This window comes from Siniperca chuatsi, linkage group LG3 (genome assembly GCF_020085105.1).
Source record: "Siniperca chuatsi isolate FFG_IHB_CAS linkage group LG3, ASM2008510v1, whole genome shotgun sequence".
In the NCBI taxonomy this organism is placed as follows: Eukaryota; Metazoa; Chordata; class Actinopteri; order Centrarchiformes; family Sinipercidae; genus Siniperca; species Siniperca chuatsi.
In genome coordinates this window covers 20,717,600-20,735,065 of record NC_058044.1, presented here as the reverse complement: position 1 = coordinate 20,735,065, position 17,466 = coordinate 20,717,600, and the positions used below count along the sequence as shown (strand labels likewise).

The 17,466-nt window shown below is 38.7% G+C and overlaps 2 protein-coding genes across 5 annotated transcripts; both read left to right on the top strand.

Moving 5' to 3' along the window:
- Positions 1–78: 78 nt before the first annotated feature.
- LOC122873926 (beta-2-glycoprotein 1-like) lies at positions 79–7,299 on the top strand. Of its 3 annotated transcripts, none has more exons than XM_044191290.1 (8): positions 79–1,237; positions 1,968–2,144; positions 2,802–2,898; positions 3,695–3,771; positions 4,147–4,335; positions 5,072–5,251; positions 5,751–5,948; positions 7,131–7,299. In XM_044191290.1, exons 1-8 carry the CDS (start codon positions 1,135–1,137, stop codon positions 7,193–7,195), a joined length of 1,086 nt encoding a protein of 361 aa, XP_044047225.1. In that variant the 5' UTR covers positions 79–1,134; the 3' UTR covers positions 7,196–7,299. The 3 variants fall into 3 exon arrangements, with proteins under 3 accessions (XP_044047225.1, XP_044047226.1, XP_044047227.1); XM_044191291.1 differs by having other exon boundaries at positions 1,968–2,160; XM_044191292.1 differs by lacking the exon at positions 5,072–5,251.
- A 926-nt stretch (positions 7,300–8,225) lies between these two features.
- nol11 (nucleolar protein 11) lies at positions 8,226–17,466 on the top strand. 2 transcript variants are annotated; one of them, XM_044191287.1, is made up of 19 exons: positions 8,226–8,465; positions 9,055–9,168; positions 9,725–9,781; positions 10,579–10,727; positions 10,980–11,037; positions 11,340–11,481; positions 12,190–12,396; positions 12,838–12,914; positions 13,155–13,211; positions 13,357–13,480; positions 13,734–13,825; positions 14,445–14,510; positions 14,610–14,794; positions 15,051–15,176; positions 15,435–15,686; positions 15,960–16,038; positions 16,198–16,290; positions 16,518–16,625; positions 16,809–17,466. In XM_044191287.1, the coding sequence occupies exons 1-19, from the start codon at positions 8,319–8,321 to the stop codon at positions 16,920–16,922; spliced, it is 2,247 nt and encodes a 748-aa protein (XP_044047222.1). In that variant the 5' UTR covers positions 8,226–8,318; the 3' UTR covers positions 16,923–17,466. The 2 variants fall into 2 exon arrangements, with proteins under 2 accessions (XP_044047222.1, XP_044047223.1); XM_044191288.1 differs by lacking the exon at positions 13,155–13,211 and having other exon boundaries at positions 8,228–8,465.

Genomic DNA, 17,466 nt, shown 5'->3' with positions numbered 1-17,466 from the left:
CCCTCTTAACTTCCATGTGACCTTAACCACTCTTATGTGATATCATGGTATGAACAACCCACAGAGGTGCTGGGACTTCCCATCAGACAGTGTAACTGATGAAGTGATGAGTGGTGAAATGCCTTTAAGACGATGGCACAAAATTACACAGAGGGTAAGACCATAAACAGATCATGCTTGATATGATATGTATAGTCTTAACTTCTTGCATTTAAATAAAGTTTGTGTGCATGCGTGTATACAGCATCTACCTTTGTAGATCTCAGCTCATGTCATGTTAATGCTACTCCTTTTGGAAATAACTGGAAAAGCTCCATAAAACTTGAAAGTGAAATAGGAAAAGTACTTAGTAATAACATGTTGTATAGCTTTGGTAATGTACCCTTGCAAAAATGTACTACTTACTGTATCACTTTATTTCAACCTATTTGAATTTGGACATTGATATAAAATCTGTAGCTGCTCTCTGAGAGAGGCATTCTTTTTACTGACCAAAGAAGATGATATCATATGATGTATCAACTTTTACTTTAGACACATTTCTGAGAATTCTACTCCAATATTTGATGCAATAACTTTGACATCGCAATATAGGCCTACTGTATCTCTGTATACTGTACTGAGATTGCATTGTTAATTGGCCTTGATGCTCTTTTTTGTTTTCTTTATGGTGTTGCATGGGGCACCAAGCAGGCCATGAGCAATGATGCTAGGGTGAATGGAAATTTCTGGAAATATAAATTCTTACACCTGATTGCCATGATGAATTTTATCAGCAATGGACCACTCATTATTCCATGGTATTCCTTTTGTTTTTGTGTATCTCTGTCTCATTATGCTAATCTCTTGCAAATGACTTAAACAAGAGCAAAATGGTACATTTCTGTTGTTTCGTAATATTGCAGCAATAAGGGAAAGTCCACTGTTGGAGTGTTTCACTTCCAGTAAAATGTCACAAGGGTTACAATCTGTTATTCCAAACAGCAAGCAAAAAAAGCAGAAAACAAAAAAAGGATCGGCAGCGAGCATTTACTTAATGCTGCTCTTATCTGTTTGCTTTTAGAGAAACACAAACATCAGTGAAAGAGGGGACAGAGATTCAGTATTTGAACCAGAGACCAGAGAAAAGAACAGATGAACGTCTGTACATTTCTAGAAAAGATGGAACGCATGCTGACTCTGTTTCTGCTATGTCCATTTGTATTTTTTACCGTCATGACATCCGCACAAGACAATGGTATTTGTTTTTTTACTGGCTTTTATTCGACATTATATGCCTTGAACTGCATATATACTATACGCATTTATTGCTTCGCTGTTTTAATGGCTTTAGCATCACGTAATCTTTGTATCTGAAAATACACAGATTCTAAAGGAATTCGTTTAAGTAGTCATGATCATGTTTAGTTTTGGAGTTCAGGGATACAAGGCAATTATTTCATTTCATTTGTTGTTTGAAATGGGTTGTTTCAACATGTTGTTCTTCCAACACGAAGCTGACAGAAATTTTCCTGTTACTGACTCCTTGTCAAATGTTGCCAATTTCTCAATCCTGTAAACAATACTATTTAAATGGTTGAAAATAATGTGCAAAACTGATGTTGAACTTGATGTTACTCTGTTGTCAGAATTTTTTTTTAGGAAAACAGCCAAATAATATGTTAACTTAACTGCTGAGAGTAAATACAGTTTATCACTTAACATTGATTTGCTACGGGGCACAATTTACCACACACACAATTCCTCTATTTCAGGGTCAGTGCATGACTACGTACTGCATGGATATTAAGATCAGAGTGAATGGTTCATTCCTATAACTTTTCATGTTATAATGACAGGGGTTGGTAAATTGAGGATTTAGCAAAAAATCGTATTCTGTGGACGGAAAATATAAATTTATTGGAATATTTTTTCAAGCAATTTAAGAGTCTGTACACAATTATCATTAAATCCATTTGTCCTTTCAGTATGTTTTAGGCCTGAGCTGGCTGGCAACATTGAGATGGATGGGCTCCAGAGGTACTTCAGCCCCGGTGTGGAGTTGGTGCTGTCCTGTAAACAGGGATACACCCCTTTGTTGGGCCCTCGGAAGATTGTTTGCACTGCCAGTGGAGAATGGACAAAAACCAAATTCATGTGCAGACGTGGGTCTCCATTCTAGTGAGAACTTTGGGTCTTGTGACAGATAATCTTGTACTGCAAATTTATACACTTATTTTTCAAGTTTGTCATTATCCAGGAAACATCAACATTTTTTAAAGACACTTTTACTTAAAAAAATATAAACCTAGTTGTATAATAATAATTTAACTGTAATTGTCATTTAATTATTACTGATAGATTTTCCAATTTTACCATAAAATGAAGATGTTTTCGATGCGGCATGAAAAAAATGCAGTGCTTTCGTAGATTTTGGGAAGAATATTTATCATGCATGTGAAGCAGGGTGAACCATCTCTACCAGATTCAGATTACTATTCTCTTTGATTATCTGTATTATAAATATGTAGATAAGCACACATTGTTGCATTATTACAAATATTTTGTAGATTTCTCTTGTGTTGTGGTATATGAATATGTATATTCAGTACAACAGAATAAGTTATTCATTCTCTGTTCACTGGCAAAATAAATAACAGAGAACATGTTAGTCTGCACAACTAGATCACAACTTCATTAAGGTTGTACACAACTACAGCAGGGACAACATGTCATTCTATGTTTGCATTATTCATAGGAAACAACTGAAAAGCAAAACCTTCCATTTACACTTGCTCTCTGTGCTGTATTCTCTCCTGCAGCAAAACGGTGCCCATATCCTGATCCATTGTCTAACGGAGAATTGTACTATGAAGATACTGTGTACCAGAGTACCATCAATTATACTTGTCATGAAGGGTGAATTTCATTGTGTGATGTGTAATTTGCTCTCTCAGCCTCCTTGCTGCCCCTAATACACTGCTGGTATTTTTTTAAATGCAAATAGAGAACCTCTAATCAGGCAAATAGTTCTATCTAGACAATATACCAGTAAACCGCATTTAGTGAATTGTAGGCAACTAGCATCATCTTGTGAGTGAAGTGTGAAGTTAAACCTTAAAAAAAATCTAACCCTGGAATTTATTATTAGATTTGAAAGCTCTGAGAACAAAATCATAATCGTCAGCATTAGTGAAGTCCATAACAAATCAGTAGGGCAGACAGCTGTTTGTCTAACTTTGCTTGGGTCCAAGTGTTAAGTAAAGAGCTTCTGCCATTTAAAGTACAAGCATTGTGATGCATTTTATATATTTTATCTCTATGTAATCTGTTTTACCAACACTGGCAAGTTTACACTAGTGTCATTACAATCAACTACCCATACTTTTGAGTCCTCATTTTCTTACTTTTGCAATTATGCAGTTGACTTTGACTATCTACACATCAGCATACACAATGAACAGAGCTATCTACTGAAAACATGTTTTTGGTGCCAATCTACTCATCACATATTAGGTGTAGGTAAGGTAATAAACCAAAGTCAGAAAAATCATTTAAACTATTTTGTGTGTATCTGACCACTATTTTAATATTCCTCTGATCAATCAGTATTTGGTTTCAAATGCATTTAACCTGATTTGAGTCAACCATCATGTGTTTTGTTTATTTGTAATCTAAGCATGAACAGACTGAATGATATGGCTGCTCTGCACAGGTTCATCTTGACTGGGGCCGACACTGCTGAGTGCCTTGCCAGTGGAACATGGAGCACACCAGTACCAGAGTGCAAGCGTATGTAATCCACCACATCCTTCCACGAGACCAGGAAAATAAAAAAGAAAGCATAAACAATACAGTATGTAGTTGTTCTCGTGCAAAAACATCGGTGGTCTTAGAAGACAGGCACACAATTGAAAAATTCAGTCCCTCAACTTGATATTAAGCCAGTGAAAACACATTTGTACTTGTTGTCTAGAAGTGGACCACAACAAGCCTAAGCTATCACTCAATTTGCCATGCTGTAAATCTGAACAAGCCATGAAAAATGATCTAAAAATAAACACACATACTTAGACAAACAATAGAAAAAATACAAACACATACAATTCAAGCATGCATTATATGCCGGTACACATAAATTAGTGTATTCTGTCTCTTCTCTTGTAGCTGTGTCCTGTGGTCTCGCTCCGATCCCACAATTTGGGATGATAGTTTATGAAAAGAGGATCAGAGGGAACACCACTGATTACGGCGTCAGAGGGACGTACAGGTGCCTGCCTCCATACGTAGTTATTGGTGACGCAAGAGCAGAGTGCACTGCCAGTGGCAAATGGACCAAGACACCTGAATGTCGAGGTATGAAGGTTTGAAAGCAGGAGCTGCTGTAATAATACCAAGAGTAATTATTGTGGCATTGCAAGATATATTTACTGATCAACTACTACTTCAAAGTTTTCCCGTAGGATATGTAAAAGCAAGCCAAAAAACACATGTTGGCATTCTAGTAATGAAATGTGTATTATACTGTTGTGACATTTCAGATTGTCAAACTTCTTTACAAAACGGAGGTTCAAAGTTCATTCTTGATCTTGGTATCAGCAGAGAAGAAAACAATCTCACCACACTTATGTTGTTTGCCCAGATTTCGTGGAATTGTAAATATTCAGATTATCACGTGACACACAATCACACACACCATACATTAAGGACAACACAATCATACATTACAGAATTTCTCCTACTCTGTGTGATTCCATCCAAGACTTAAATTGCACTTATAACATATTTCTGTAAAATTTTCCATTTTCTGCAATTTCAGACCAAATATGAATATTTTAGCCTCTGCTCCAAGCTTTCTGGCTGCCCTTTGTTCTGAGTAAAGAGTAGCAAATCACAAGAGTAATTACTATCTAAGAGTAATTCTGTAATTCAGGGGAAATTTCCAATACACTTCAACTTGCAACACCAGGGGATAATTGGTAAACAATTGGTAAAACATATGAAAATACACAGTGACAGACAACATGAAGTCTTGCTATATTTTCATTAGCAGAGTCTCTCTAATAAATGGACTAAACGGTTCCCCTTACAGTGGTGACCTGCCCTCCACCGGAGAACATTGACAGAGGCTACATGTCAAGCAACGACCAGAGAGACTATGACTACATGGAAACAGTCAACTATGGCTGCCATGGAGACTATGTACTTGAAGGAAGCCTCCAGATTGTTTGTCAGCAGGATGGGAATTGGTCTGAAAAGCCATCCTGCAAGGGTAGGACTACAACCAATATTACAGTCATTTTACATGACACATTTTGGTGATAGCTGAAACTGTTTCCCAGTTTGTAACAAAAGAGTTTCCCCTCAGGGATCAATAAAGTATTTCTGATTCTGATTCTGATTTATTCCTGTTCCCACTCTGTCCCAGACTTTTGTTGATGCCAAACCCATCCCAACCCAAATCCATTACTTTTACTCATAATTTTATTTCAATACCATGACTCTTTTTTTTTTTTTTTTTTTTTGTGTTGACTATTATGGAGGTCTAAATACAATAGGAAATGCTTTTTAATGTTAAAGTGGTCATTTGAAGGCCTCTGCATTTGACTTAGACTTAAACTGTCAGATACCAACTGATATAAACTCCTCCAAATTCCCTGAACTGTTATGTGGGAACAACAGGTTGCACATTTTAATATCAGCACCTACTAATGTCTTTCAATATTACACTTTCCAGTGTAATGTTTTTCTCTTCTCCTTGTGACTTACAGCTCCTTGCAGTGTTGGCATACAGAGAGCAAGGATATTATACAAAGGACAGAAAATGTGGATCAAAGACCTTAATCCTAACAAAGTCTTGCACAAAGAAACTGTCTCAGTCTACTGCGAGGACAAGACCAGGAAGTGTGGTTATGCAGTGTCAACCCAGTGCATCGATGGAAAACTCAAAATCCCAGACTGCTTTGAACGTAAGGAATATTTTATGAAAAAACACGTCATAAAAAGCAGCCCAATAGTCAGAACACTAGATATGCTTTATTTTATTCTATTTTATGTATTTTTGTATATTTGGATCGCTCCTCAGCCTCACAGTTTTGTAGTGTCAGCTGTTTAACTGAAGTTATTAACTGTTCTGATCCAACTCTACCTGGCACATTTTAATTAATTTAAAGGGACCATGTTTTAAAAACTCTAAATAACATAAGGTATGTCGACTAAAATGATCAGAACAGCTGGTGCAGTATATGATCCAAGTGTTTGATAGCCAAATTATTCCTCTGTGCTCAAAAGTATTTGCCCTCATTATCTCTTGTTTCCCTCAGTTTGTTTCAGAAAAGTTTCTCTAGCATAAGTCAAGCACTGTTAACTCCCGTCAAGATGAACTGGTTTTTAGTTGTGTTTGGTTATTTCTTACAAACTTCAGCAAAACTTCACCTGACCTGCTCAGGGGCCCCGGGGCTTAATCACAATAAAACAAAACTCCAAAAGTGCAATGAATTAAATTATACTTTTGTTTTAAGTCAACCAAAGACAACCTAAGAGGAACAGACAAGACTTACTGGCTAAGGGCTGCTTTGTGATTTAGCAACATCATCATCAAATCAACATCAAAAAAATCAGTCACTGCATCACTGGACATGATTTATTTGGCATTATCATTGTTGTTTACATGTTTTGTTCCCACATGTTTTGTTCCCTATTACAATATTACAAATTGGGAAGATCTGAAGATCTTCCCAATTTGTAATACTCTAAGCAGAGAAGCACTATTGTAACAATCAGTTGATGGCATAGACTGCAATAACAATATTATACATTTCAAAAAAAAAAATGTCAGTACAGGTGATATATTTACAGTCTCCTACAAATAATCACCAGACTTGATCATAAAGCAATTTCAAGTCACTTACTGCAGCTACAAGTACTTACTTATTATCGCTCAACCCTGCAAAAAACAGCAATACCCAGCTGACAAATGGATGCTTTTGGTGTCTTTTCTCAAGATCTGTTCCTTGGATTATATGCTTCAGTTTGTTTTTCCCTGTGAAAAACACTTTGATTATTAAGGAGCTGTACTTTTTGCACTGTTATAGTAAGCGTAAACATTCTAACCTTTTCTTTGTATGTGTGTGTGTCTGTCTCTTTTCTAGAGCCCAGCCAAGTTAGTTATGACCTTTTTTCAGGTTCTTTTCCATCAGAAATTGAACAGTGCTGAAACAGCAGTAGATCTCTTCTCTGATGATAAACTACTACAAGATGGAGTTGGTGTTGGTGTGTTCTGGTCTCTTTAAAAAAATTAAAGAACATGGTCTGACTCAAGCTGTCGTTTTGTTGCTTGTAACACAATTCCCACAAATTCAACATTTCAGACATGACTTTAGCTGACTCAGTCCTGATTAAGAAAGTTTGTTATTCTGCTACTTAATTTTCTGTTGAGGATTCACTTAGGCAAGTCAACTTTGTAAAAAAAAAGGGGAAAAAAAGAAGCCCCATGCAATATATGATGGCCAGTTGTTGAGTTCAGTGAATGTGATTCTCATTCATGAAAGGTAATGAATTAAATATGATACACAAGTTCTGCATTATTATGTACCAATGTGGACACTAACCAACACCTATTATTACAACATTATGGGCTTCATAAAGGGAATATCTGTGAATGCTTTTACATTTTAATAACTTATTGGTATAGCAGCCTTTTGTAAATGTAATTTGTGGACAGATATGTGTTGTTTAGGCCAATGCTCATTATCAGAAACCTGCAAACTCTTATGGCACATGAGAGCACTGCAATACAGCAATTTTTAGCCATGCTAGGGATGGCAATGACGGTCTGTCAGTTTGTCTATGGTGGAAGTGATGCACTTTATTGAATACATACAGCTTAAAGAATCCAGACTGTCCTAAAGACAAACATTTATTTGTAGCTCATTGGCTGTATGGCGATATATATATTATAATGTAATGGTGTAAAAATAAGAGGTTAAAACAGTGTGTTTAGATAGATGGATGGATGGATGGATGGATGTCTAAAATGCTGCACAATACATCATGAAATCTAGAATATATTTTAATTTTCAGGAATGGTGCAGCAATAAAACATTTTTTTTAATATTTTCTTAGTATACATTACATAGCTTCAATGAAGAGTCGAGACATACAACATGATACAACATGTTATTGTCAAACAACGTAGTACAAGATCATTTTAAAACAAGGTTAAAACATCCATGGTTGCAGGGGGTGCAGCAGTGAGCGGCCTCTGGTTCCGGTGGCCTCTGAGAAACATTGGTCTAGTCTCGCGAGATCCGACGAGTTGCACTTTCTTCTCGTCCAGCATGGCCACGCTGTATGAGGGATACACGTTGTGCGGACTTGTTCCAGCTCAAAATCTGTCACATTCAGGCATTCAGGGGATCGAAGCGGAGAGAGACAGCGACCATGTCGTCGTCACTGACTCAACCAGATCCGTTACGCTGTACAAGGTAACGTTTAACGTTTGTTTTGAGGAGCTTTCCTAACGTGGGCCAGCTGATATGTGCGACCTGTAAAACTCGTGTTGGCATCCTCGACTGTTCTTAGCAACAATGACGGAAAACCACCAGAACAGACAGGACAAGACGGATACGTCCGTTAGCTGTGATAGTACCTTGGCTTATGTTCAGTTTTTCAGTGAAAATCGTAACTAAGGGTCGCATAGGTTGGAGTAAACATCATGCCAGGCTACAAATACAGGCAAATGTTAGCTAACGGTCGCTATATCCACCGCAAGACACACGCATCTTGCTAATGATGGCTTTGAATTGCTAGGCTCAGCCTCTGTACAGCTCCATGTACAGCTAAATAAATCACCAAACAGCTCCTTTTCAGTAAATGTCAACTTTCAGAATTGGCCTCACTTGCGTGTGTGATGATCCTCCATCTAACATGATGGAAGTTACTCTGTGGCATAATCCAACAGTCCAGTGTAGATATTGGATGAAGGTAAACTTTGTGTTGTGACTGGTAGAACCGTCTTGGGGAGAGACATTGGTGTTATTAACTGGTCCTCCTTTTTTTGTGTGGTTTTGACAGGTTTCAGACCAGAAGCCGCTGAGCAGCTGGACGGTGAAACAAGGACAGACCCTGACCTGTTCAGCCGTCTACAACTCACAGACCAAGGAATATGTGGCAGTCTCAGACAGCAAGGTAGACTTTTAGTCATTCTTGTCGTGGCAAGGTGGAGATAAGCACACAAGTCTTTATGATTAGGATTCTGGTGTTTGCTTTGGTTGCAGCACCATCTGTACGAAGCCCCACTGACTCGCTGTCGGATTAAAATTGGGCAAAAATGAACCAATCAGGTCTTACCCAAAGTATACAAACTATACTATGGTAGTTGTTTTCACTTTCCATACAATTGAAGAAGGTAGCAAACTCTCACACACTATCAGCACTAAGTTCATTGAAAAAGCAATGACTGAAATGTTGCTTTTTCAGTAAACTTGTACTAACTGTGTTTGTTAGTTTACCACTTTCTGTTGTATGTTCAATTGGCCAAGTCCATATGGTTACTTATTCACTATACAATTTTACCTCATTTAAAGGGTTGACCTCACTCATTTATGTGGTCCTTGAAAAATATACCCATCTTTTATTTACTTTGTCATTCATTTAGTCTCTAGATGTCTCTGTAGATCTGTCCTTTCAGTAAAAACACCTGACACTGTCACAAAATAATGTCTGTTTTTGTTTTGTTTTTAAGGTGATCAGAATTTGGAAGGAAGAAGACGTACTCTTAGATAAGGCCTTCAAAGCAACTGTAAGTGTGAACATGGCTATTCAGCTCTCTTCTCTAGCGGCATTTAAGGCCAGGGTATGCCTGAACTAGTCTGTACGATGTGTTGTCTTATCACGTCTAAAGGCAAAAGAGTTTATACCTGTTCCAAATTGCCACACTCGAAGGCAAGGTGAAAAGCCTGTTGTCACAGAGAGGGGTGAGATGTGATGAAGCATACAATTGGGGATAATGGTGTACACTTTTGGACAGTCTCTCCTCAAAGGCATTCGTGGTGTTTCCACCAAGCTTACTGGAAGTGGTTTATTCACACTGCGAAGCACTCTGTACCAGCTCCATTTGAACATCTCCATTGTGCCTATGCTAGGGTAGTGAAACTACAGAGAAATTAGTTTTCTCCCTTTCCACTGCTGAATTCTTTAACATGGTACAGTTGTTGTCTGTCATTACTTAACATACTGTATGGACCAGAGCCTCTAAAAGGCCACATTGGGGGGTTTTCTTAAATACTTCTATAGTCAACATTTTTGTGCTGCAGTGTTATATTTCTAGTTTCCTTGGTCTATGGCTGTGATCTCTATATTTAGAATACATCCACCTTTACCAATTAAGTTGTCCAGCATTGTAAATGTCACAAAAACAACAACAACAATCGCCTCCTGAATACAGTACTTATTTCCTTTAGAAAGTCCCTTAATCTGAGAATTCTCCATAGTATGCAGAGTAACCAACATAAAATGTCATCACAAGCGCCCCCAATTGATTGGTGACAAAACTGAACACATTCTCACTCCTGCCTCCTCTGTGTATATTCTCTCCAGGTGTCATCAGATGTCTGGAGGGTCCACTGTGTACTTGGCGGGAACCCTGTGGTCTTGTTCCAGAGAGGAGCTGTGCGACTCCTGGACTCTCTCCTCTCTGCTCCCCAGCAGCCCATAGAGGAAGTCCTGGCTCAAGAGGAGGCCATTAGGTCAGTACGACTATCTGCCTTACAGTTCCAGTAAATCCTTTATCTGGATTGAGAGCGAGGTTCAGAATCTGGCCCAAGAGATGTTAAATTTTAGCCGTTGACATTTGTTATAAGGCTGAATCTTTGTTGTTCAGTCAGCACATTTATATATGGACAATGACATTTCAAATATTGAAATAACCTGAACCTGTACTGCAGTCTGACCTGTTGTAGCGTGTAGATGATTTTTTAAATTTTTTTTTATGTCTTTAGGTGGAGCACCAACATAGTTGCAGAGTCACAGCAGTTTGTCATCTTCACAACTGAACAGGTAACATCATTTTAATTGTTTGGATTTTGACGAAAGACACAAAAGCTGACAATTAATTCAGTTAATTCAATTTTAGGTATTCATTGCACTTATATCACAATACTAAGCTGTAAAGACACTTAATTTGAGGTCATGCTTATGTGCCTGCATGGAAAGGCATGTGAATGATGTGCATTTTATGACCCATTAATCAGTAACTCATTTTGTCTGCCCTCGTTTTCTCCATGGACATGTTCATCGACTCTTTATTGGTATTTTTAAAGGCCTGTTTGCCTTGAATGGCTGTCAATGTCATCCCACAGAAAGGAGATAATTTCCTCTACCTGCAGAGATTGAATCCCAACACCCTACAGAGGTACCGGCTGGAGAGAGAGGAGCCTGGTCTTTCCCCGCTCAGCTTCTCTGCCTCCTACAGGGATAAACACATCCGCCTGCTTTATCTCTGTAAGCCTGAATTTCCTGTATAAATATTTTTAGTGTCAGTGTCTAACACTACATGCTAGTTTCGTGGACTTGGAAATGAAAAGAGGCTCACACACTGGGTGGCATATGAATCTCTAACAAAAATGAAAACACATTTAATTGCTGACAATGCTAGCCAGTGGCAGCAACTTGATTGCCTTGTATGTAGGAGGTTTGTCGTAAAGGACACGTGTGCATTCCAAAACCTGACCTGCACAGTGTCCGCACAACTAATGGAGCTCAGCCATGATGGACATCCTGCAGATTTCAGCATTGTTACAGAGAGAAGTGAATGATCCTGGTTATATGTCATCATCACATCATATATCTAAATACTTCCTCTCTGCAGTTTTGCTGAACTGAGAAGGGAACGTTGTGGCTGTGACACTTTGTGTAATTTTTACAATTACCTTGGAGCAAGAGCCCCATGCCATGTCACTCAGTGTCCACTTAGATATGCAGCCATCGCTGATCGATTAATTTCAGTAGGGTATAATCTCTCTTGATTACATGACGCACTCTACACTTGGTATCAAAAACAGGTTGAGGTTCATTCTAAGTTATACATCGTGTTGCACAAACAGGATGTTACATGCAAGACAAGTACGATATGTGTTATTAGTTCCCTCTAATCTTGTCCCTCAATAATCCTTTTTACCTTTTGTGCCTCATCACTTTCCTGCCATCCAGACCCCAATGGTCATGTGTACCAGAGTGTAGTCTCTGTGCGGGGCCTGGGGGCTGACGAGGGGGCCCAGGCTCTTCCGCTGCCCCGTAGCCTGCTGCTGGGTCTTCCTGTTGGTGAGGGCCTGCTAGAGGCAGCATCAGCCCTGGTCCTGGATGAAGCCCATGTAGCTGTTGTGGGGGTTCCACACCCCTCTGCCGGAGCTGGTAAAGGTACATGCAGTTTAATTACACCGCCTCAAATAAAGACCACAAGTGCTCTACTCAGACATATCTGTTTGAGGTTTTCTGATGTAATTAGCCTAAGCATCTGGCTGGTTTTCACTCCACTAAAAGTACCATTTTAAGCATGACAGATCTTAATGAAGTCAATCTGGGATACACTACAAGGCTTTCAGTAAGCCATGCCTTTTGTTTCTAGTCTCCACATCTTGTACTGTTGGGACATAACAAGGAATTTTGTGTGTTGAGACTAAAATTAATTTATAGGTTCAAATTATTAGAACTTAAATGAATACAAGGCTGACATTATTCTAGCCTTTGATTGCAGTAATTTTGACATGTGGGCCTTGTTTTTGGAATAGATGCATTAGAATGATGAACTGATGTGAGTTTGAGTGGTTCTTGAATCGCTCTCTGTCTTTGATTTTTCAGACTTCCTCTGCATCTGGAATACCAATTTCCAGACGCTTCAGGCAGGAAAAGAGATGGCGGGTAAAATCTACGGACAGGTAGGAATGCTTTGGTGTATTAAATGCAAATAACCCACCAAGCTAATTGTTTTCTAATTTTTCTGTCTAACAGTCAGTGGATGAAACAATATACTGTTAATGATTTTTAGACATGCTAGCGGCAGGGCCCTAGAGCTCATAGAGGACAATCACCAGTGTGTACATAAGATTTTGTTGCTGAGGTTAGAAGTATGCATGAACCACCCACTCAGGCTTCTCTCATTGTTATTATTACTGCAGGCCAAGGTTCCCTGTCCTTCCAGCTGCTGGGTGCTGATGGAGGACTGTATGACTTTGGTAGAGCATTGTGTCTGCTCTCCACTGTGACGGGGCTCACTGTCCCTCCTCACAACTTTATGGCAGTTTACAATCACTGTTAAACTATGTTAACTTGTACTGTTAAATGTTGTTTGTATTCATTTTCTTCTTTACTCTGATATAGCTATGGGGTTATTCCAACAAGTTATTCATCCCACATGGAAAAAACCTCTCTATTATTCCATATGAGTGCCCCAAATCTTCCCTGGCCTCTGCCTTGGGAAAACTAAAGCAGGCCAAGACTGAAGGTGAGCTAAAACAAATTTGTAGTACTGCTACTGTGGTAATAATAACTTTGTGCAGTTGCATAAAGCAAATGACAAAAACTTTTAATGCCCAAGTACACTGATTTAACATAAATAAATAATACTGCAGTAACACACTGAATAATATTCAGTCATGTAGCAGGTTGTTCTCAATGCTGCTGCAACACTGATAGTCATTTCTACATTGCAAATGTGCTTGTTCATTCAATACAGTGTGTTGTTCTCACTGCTACAGAGTCCAAAGCTCCAGCTTCTGTACCATCTTGGAATAGCATTCTGCATGGAGAGAAAGCTCAGCCCTCTAGAACTATGGAGACCAGGAAGACGGTATGTTGGATAACTGTGTTGAGTTTTATAGATAGAAAGAGGCTGGATAGCTGTTGCCTGAATTGCTTGTGCATCAATCCCACGCACTATTGCCTTGAAAATTGGCTTACAGTGTTTTCCAGACCAACAGTATATTAAAAAAAAAAAAAAAAAAAACGTATTCATGGTACTAGCACTACCTCCATATGAAATTTGGATTTATAGTAGTCGCTGCCTGATATGACGTGCATTGTTTACAAAAAGTACAAAATTATGTAATATGGCAAGAGGAAAATTCATAATACTACAGGGCTACTGCGTTCTGTGTACTTTATGTATTGTTAGATTTTATTTATAGATTTATTTATAATGGTAACCTAAATTAGTATGTAAAGAAGTCCGTCTCATCAAACAATTCATCCCAACTTATGAAATTACTGAATAAACATGCACCTTTATGTAAAAGCATCAATTGCTGTTAGAATGTGACAAATTGCAAATCAGCAATTCACTGCTTCTGCCCAGTGTTTTAAAGTTGCGTGTGTGTTTGAATGTAGTGCCACCTGAAGGCTTAATGGTTCTGTAATGCTCCTGTCAATGATATCGTCTATGGTTTTGATTCTTCTCTCTTTCCATGCAGAGAACAAACCGTAAGACCCAGTCAGCACCTAGTTTAACAATTGACCGAGTTTTGGAGCTCATCGAGGTAAAATTTAGATTTTCATGGCTCTCTGGCAAAATTCTGAAACAGCGTTGACAAAAAAGTTATTTTATAATTACAAAATATTTTAATTTCCTCATGCAGACAGCGCCAGTAGAAGAGGTCCAGAAAGAGGTGGAGGGGCTTCTCTCTAGGTCAGACATCCTGGACCTGCAGCCCTCAGTGGGGCAGCTAGCATCAACCCTTGTGTCCCGGAGCCTGGCTGATCCAGCCTTCTACACCCCTAGCACCCTGGCACAGCTAGTGCACACTCAGTCCCTCTGCCACAGGTCAGTAGGGCATGGCAGTTGAATCAGGATGATGTTATTTTTAATTCTGAAAGATAAAAATGTTGACTACTTAATCGGTCTTCAGTCTGCAAAATGTATTTTTGTACTTTTATCTTATAAGTAACAGAACCTGCATTCGAATAATGCAGAAAACATGAATTGAATGTTTCAAACTGCATTTCTACATACTGGTAGAGTTATTCAACCAGTGTTATCTCTGTTGAATGTGACCATTTACCATCATGACCTTCAACAGTGTGTGTCCTGACCTTGTGCTCCTGGCCCTGGAGAGGAAGGATTACTTTCTGTGTCAGCTCTGCTTACAGTTCTTCCCCGACATCCCAGAAGTTGTCACCTGCGCCTGCCTTAAGGCCTTTATCAGGTAAAACTGATGGTTTTGAAGTGCACATCATTGAACACTGTAATACGGCATGAATTGATGTCTCTGCCACTTTTGACTGGGGGGCACCAAAGTAATACATTTTTTGCGTGCAACAGCTTTAAACAGTTAACATTTTTAGTTTGATGGAACTCTCCTAATATCCTGCATACAACATAACCAAAGTGATTTAGCGGTTTAATAATCAAATTATTAGCCTGACAAAAAATACAAGTGTGCTGTTGTACCTTCGTCTTGCAGTATGCCAGACGTCGATGCAGAGAAAGTGAGCCTAGGGCCTGATAGTGTCTCCTTCATGGAAACTCTAATCGCTGGGGGGCATGGCCAGGTTGGCTTGCAGAATGGTTTCAGCCCCGCCACCTTTAATGAGGACCGCACAGATGCCCTCAGCGGAGGTGGCACCGTCATTAAGACCAGAGCAGAAGACAAGGAGAAAACCTCAACTCCACCAGAACAGATCTGTCCAGTGGGATTACACAAGGCTGTTCTACTGTATCCTCCCAGTGCATAGTCACTCAGACACGATATTTTCACCATTCTGTCACATTTCGTTGTTCATTATGACGCAGCTAATTACACTGAACCGAAAGTTTTTGTCACACATTTTTTTACCTTGTGACGTCAGTCGACCCACATCATCTTTATCGGTAACGAGCTTTGTGTTATAGTTAAACAGCATAATTGCAAAGTGTTTGGTGTGTAATGATTTGGATTTAAAGATACATAGAAATATGAAAGTATGAGATCTTAACTCAAGCTGCACAGAAATGAGGTCCTGCAGACGGCGTACAGCGACACTTTCCTCCTCCCACACCTAAAAGATCTCTCCTCCCAACATGTTGTTGTGAGTAACAGCTAGTTCATTTTTCCCGATCTCTAAAATAAAACGGCAGCACTCATTCATGTTCCAAAATAGTTGATACCATACCCATTTTCATAACACTAACTATAGCTGCTTAAAAAAAACTGTTTATAATGGAAATTTTCTTTCTCATCCAATCAGCTTTTCCTCCAGTACCTGCAGTTCCTTTACCTAAAATATTCTCAAGATGCTTTCCCACAGATGAATGGATTGAGATCACCAAGTCTGACTCAGGTCTGTATCAGTGTCTAACTAGATAATTAGGGTGGCCACACTTAACATATCAGTGCAGTTAGTGTCTGTCACACCGGGACACATTAGGTGACAGGTCTGGAGGCAGAAAAAAAGTATTTTGCTGACAGACCACAAAACAGCTATAAAAGCTGAATGCAACAGTTCAGTCATTCCAGTTTGAAAAGATTTAAATTACTAACTGTGTTTTCCTTTGCATTTTATTGTAGATCATGGATTGGGTATGCTTGATGTTGGACGCCCATTTCACAGTGTTAGTGATGACTCCAGAGGCCAAAAGCTTACTGCTGAACCTCCACAGCTTTGTTAAGTCTCAGGTAACAAACAGTCTTCCCTTTTGTCTGCTCTATAACTGGCTGCATGTTAAATATTCTGAAAAAATAGCATGAAAACATGCACAAAAAAATAATATTTATTTATTTATTTATTTATTTTAATTGTTACATCTGAAAAGTTATCTGGGGAAAAAATTAAACCAAGATGCCTTCTTGTGTCCTCAGGTGAGACTGGTTTCTGAGCTTGGAAAGATCGAGGGCAGCCTCCAAGAGCTCAATAAGATGAAGGTGAAGAAGGAAGTCGGAAAATACTCCATTGAAGTCATTGAGCTGTTTTAGAATGTGTACAATATATATACTTTTAATTAATCATTGAGCATATTGTCTCCTTCCAACTTTTCACCTGTAGTGGTTTCAAGGTTGTATACTTGTCCCAAATGGTATAACATTAACGTTTTGGCACAGATGCTAGCCACTGAAGATGCATGAGTTTTACTGTAAATGAAAAGAATTCTTGATGTAATTTAGGCATTGAATAAGTTGCAGATGCCTTTGAACCAGGTTTTAAACTTGTTAAAGCTGATGAACATTGGACCATTCAGATAATATGGTTTGAATGATAAATTAAGTCTGCTCATATGCCAAAGTGGTTAATAATGGGTTTGTAAAATGCAAGCCACCTAATACAACAGCATGGCAATAGTTTGTAACATTCATAATGGGACTCTTGGGACACTTAACTGAGAGTGAATTGCTTTTTTTTTTTGTATGTGTCCTAACAACTGAATATTTGTAAATCTGTCAGCTGTGATTTTGTACTGGCTTCTCCACAAGAAAGCCTTTTATGTTGAATACAAATATATAATGATGAGAAAACTGTAAA

Bases quoted from the DNA above. Each gene is read 5' to 3' on its own strand.
- LOC122873926 (XM_044191290.1), top strand. From the start codon at position 1,135: ATGAACGTCTGTACATTTCTAGAAAAGATGGAACGCATGCTGACTCTG. The intron at 3,772-4,146 runs GTATGTAATCCA...CTTCTCTTGTAG, and splicing joins ACCAGTACCAGAGTGCAAGC to CTGTGTCCTGTGGTCTCGCT. The intron at 5,252-5,750 runs GTAGGACTACAA...TGTGACTTACAG, and splicing joins TGAAAAGCCATCCTGCAAGG to CTCCTTGCAGTGTTGGCATA.
- nol11 (XM_044191287.1), top strand. From the start codon at position 8,319: ATGGCCACGCTGTATGAGGGATACACGTTGTGCGGACTTGTTCCAGCT. The intron at 12,397-12,837 runs GTACATGCAGTT...TTGATTTTTCAG, and splicing joins CTCTGCCGGAGCTGGTAAAG to ACTTCCTCTGCATCTGGAAT. The intron at 16,291-16,517 runs GTCTGTATCAGT...ATTTTATTGTAG, and splicing joins GATCACCAAGTCTGACTCAG to ATCATGGATTGGGTATGCTT.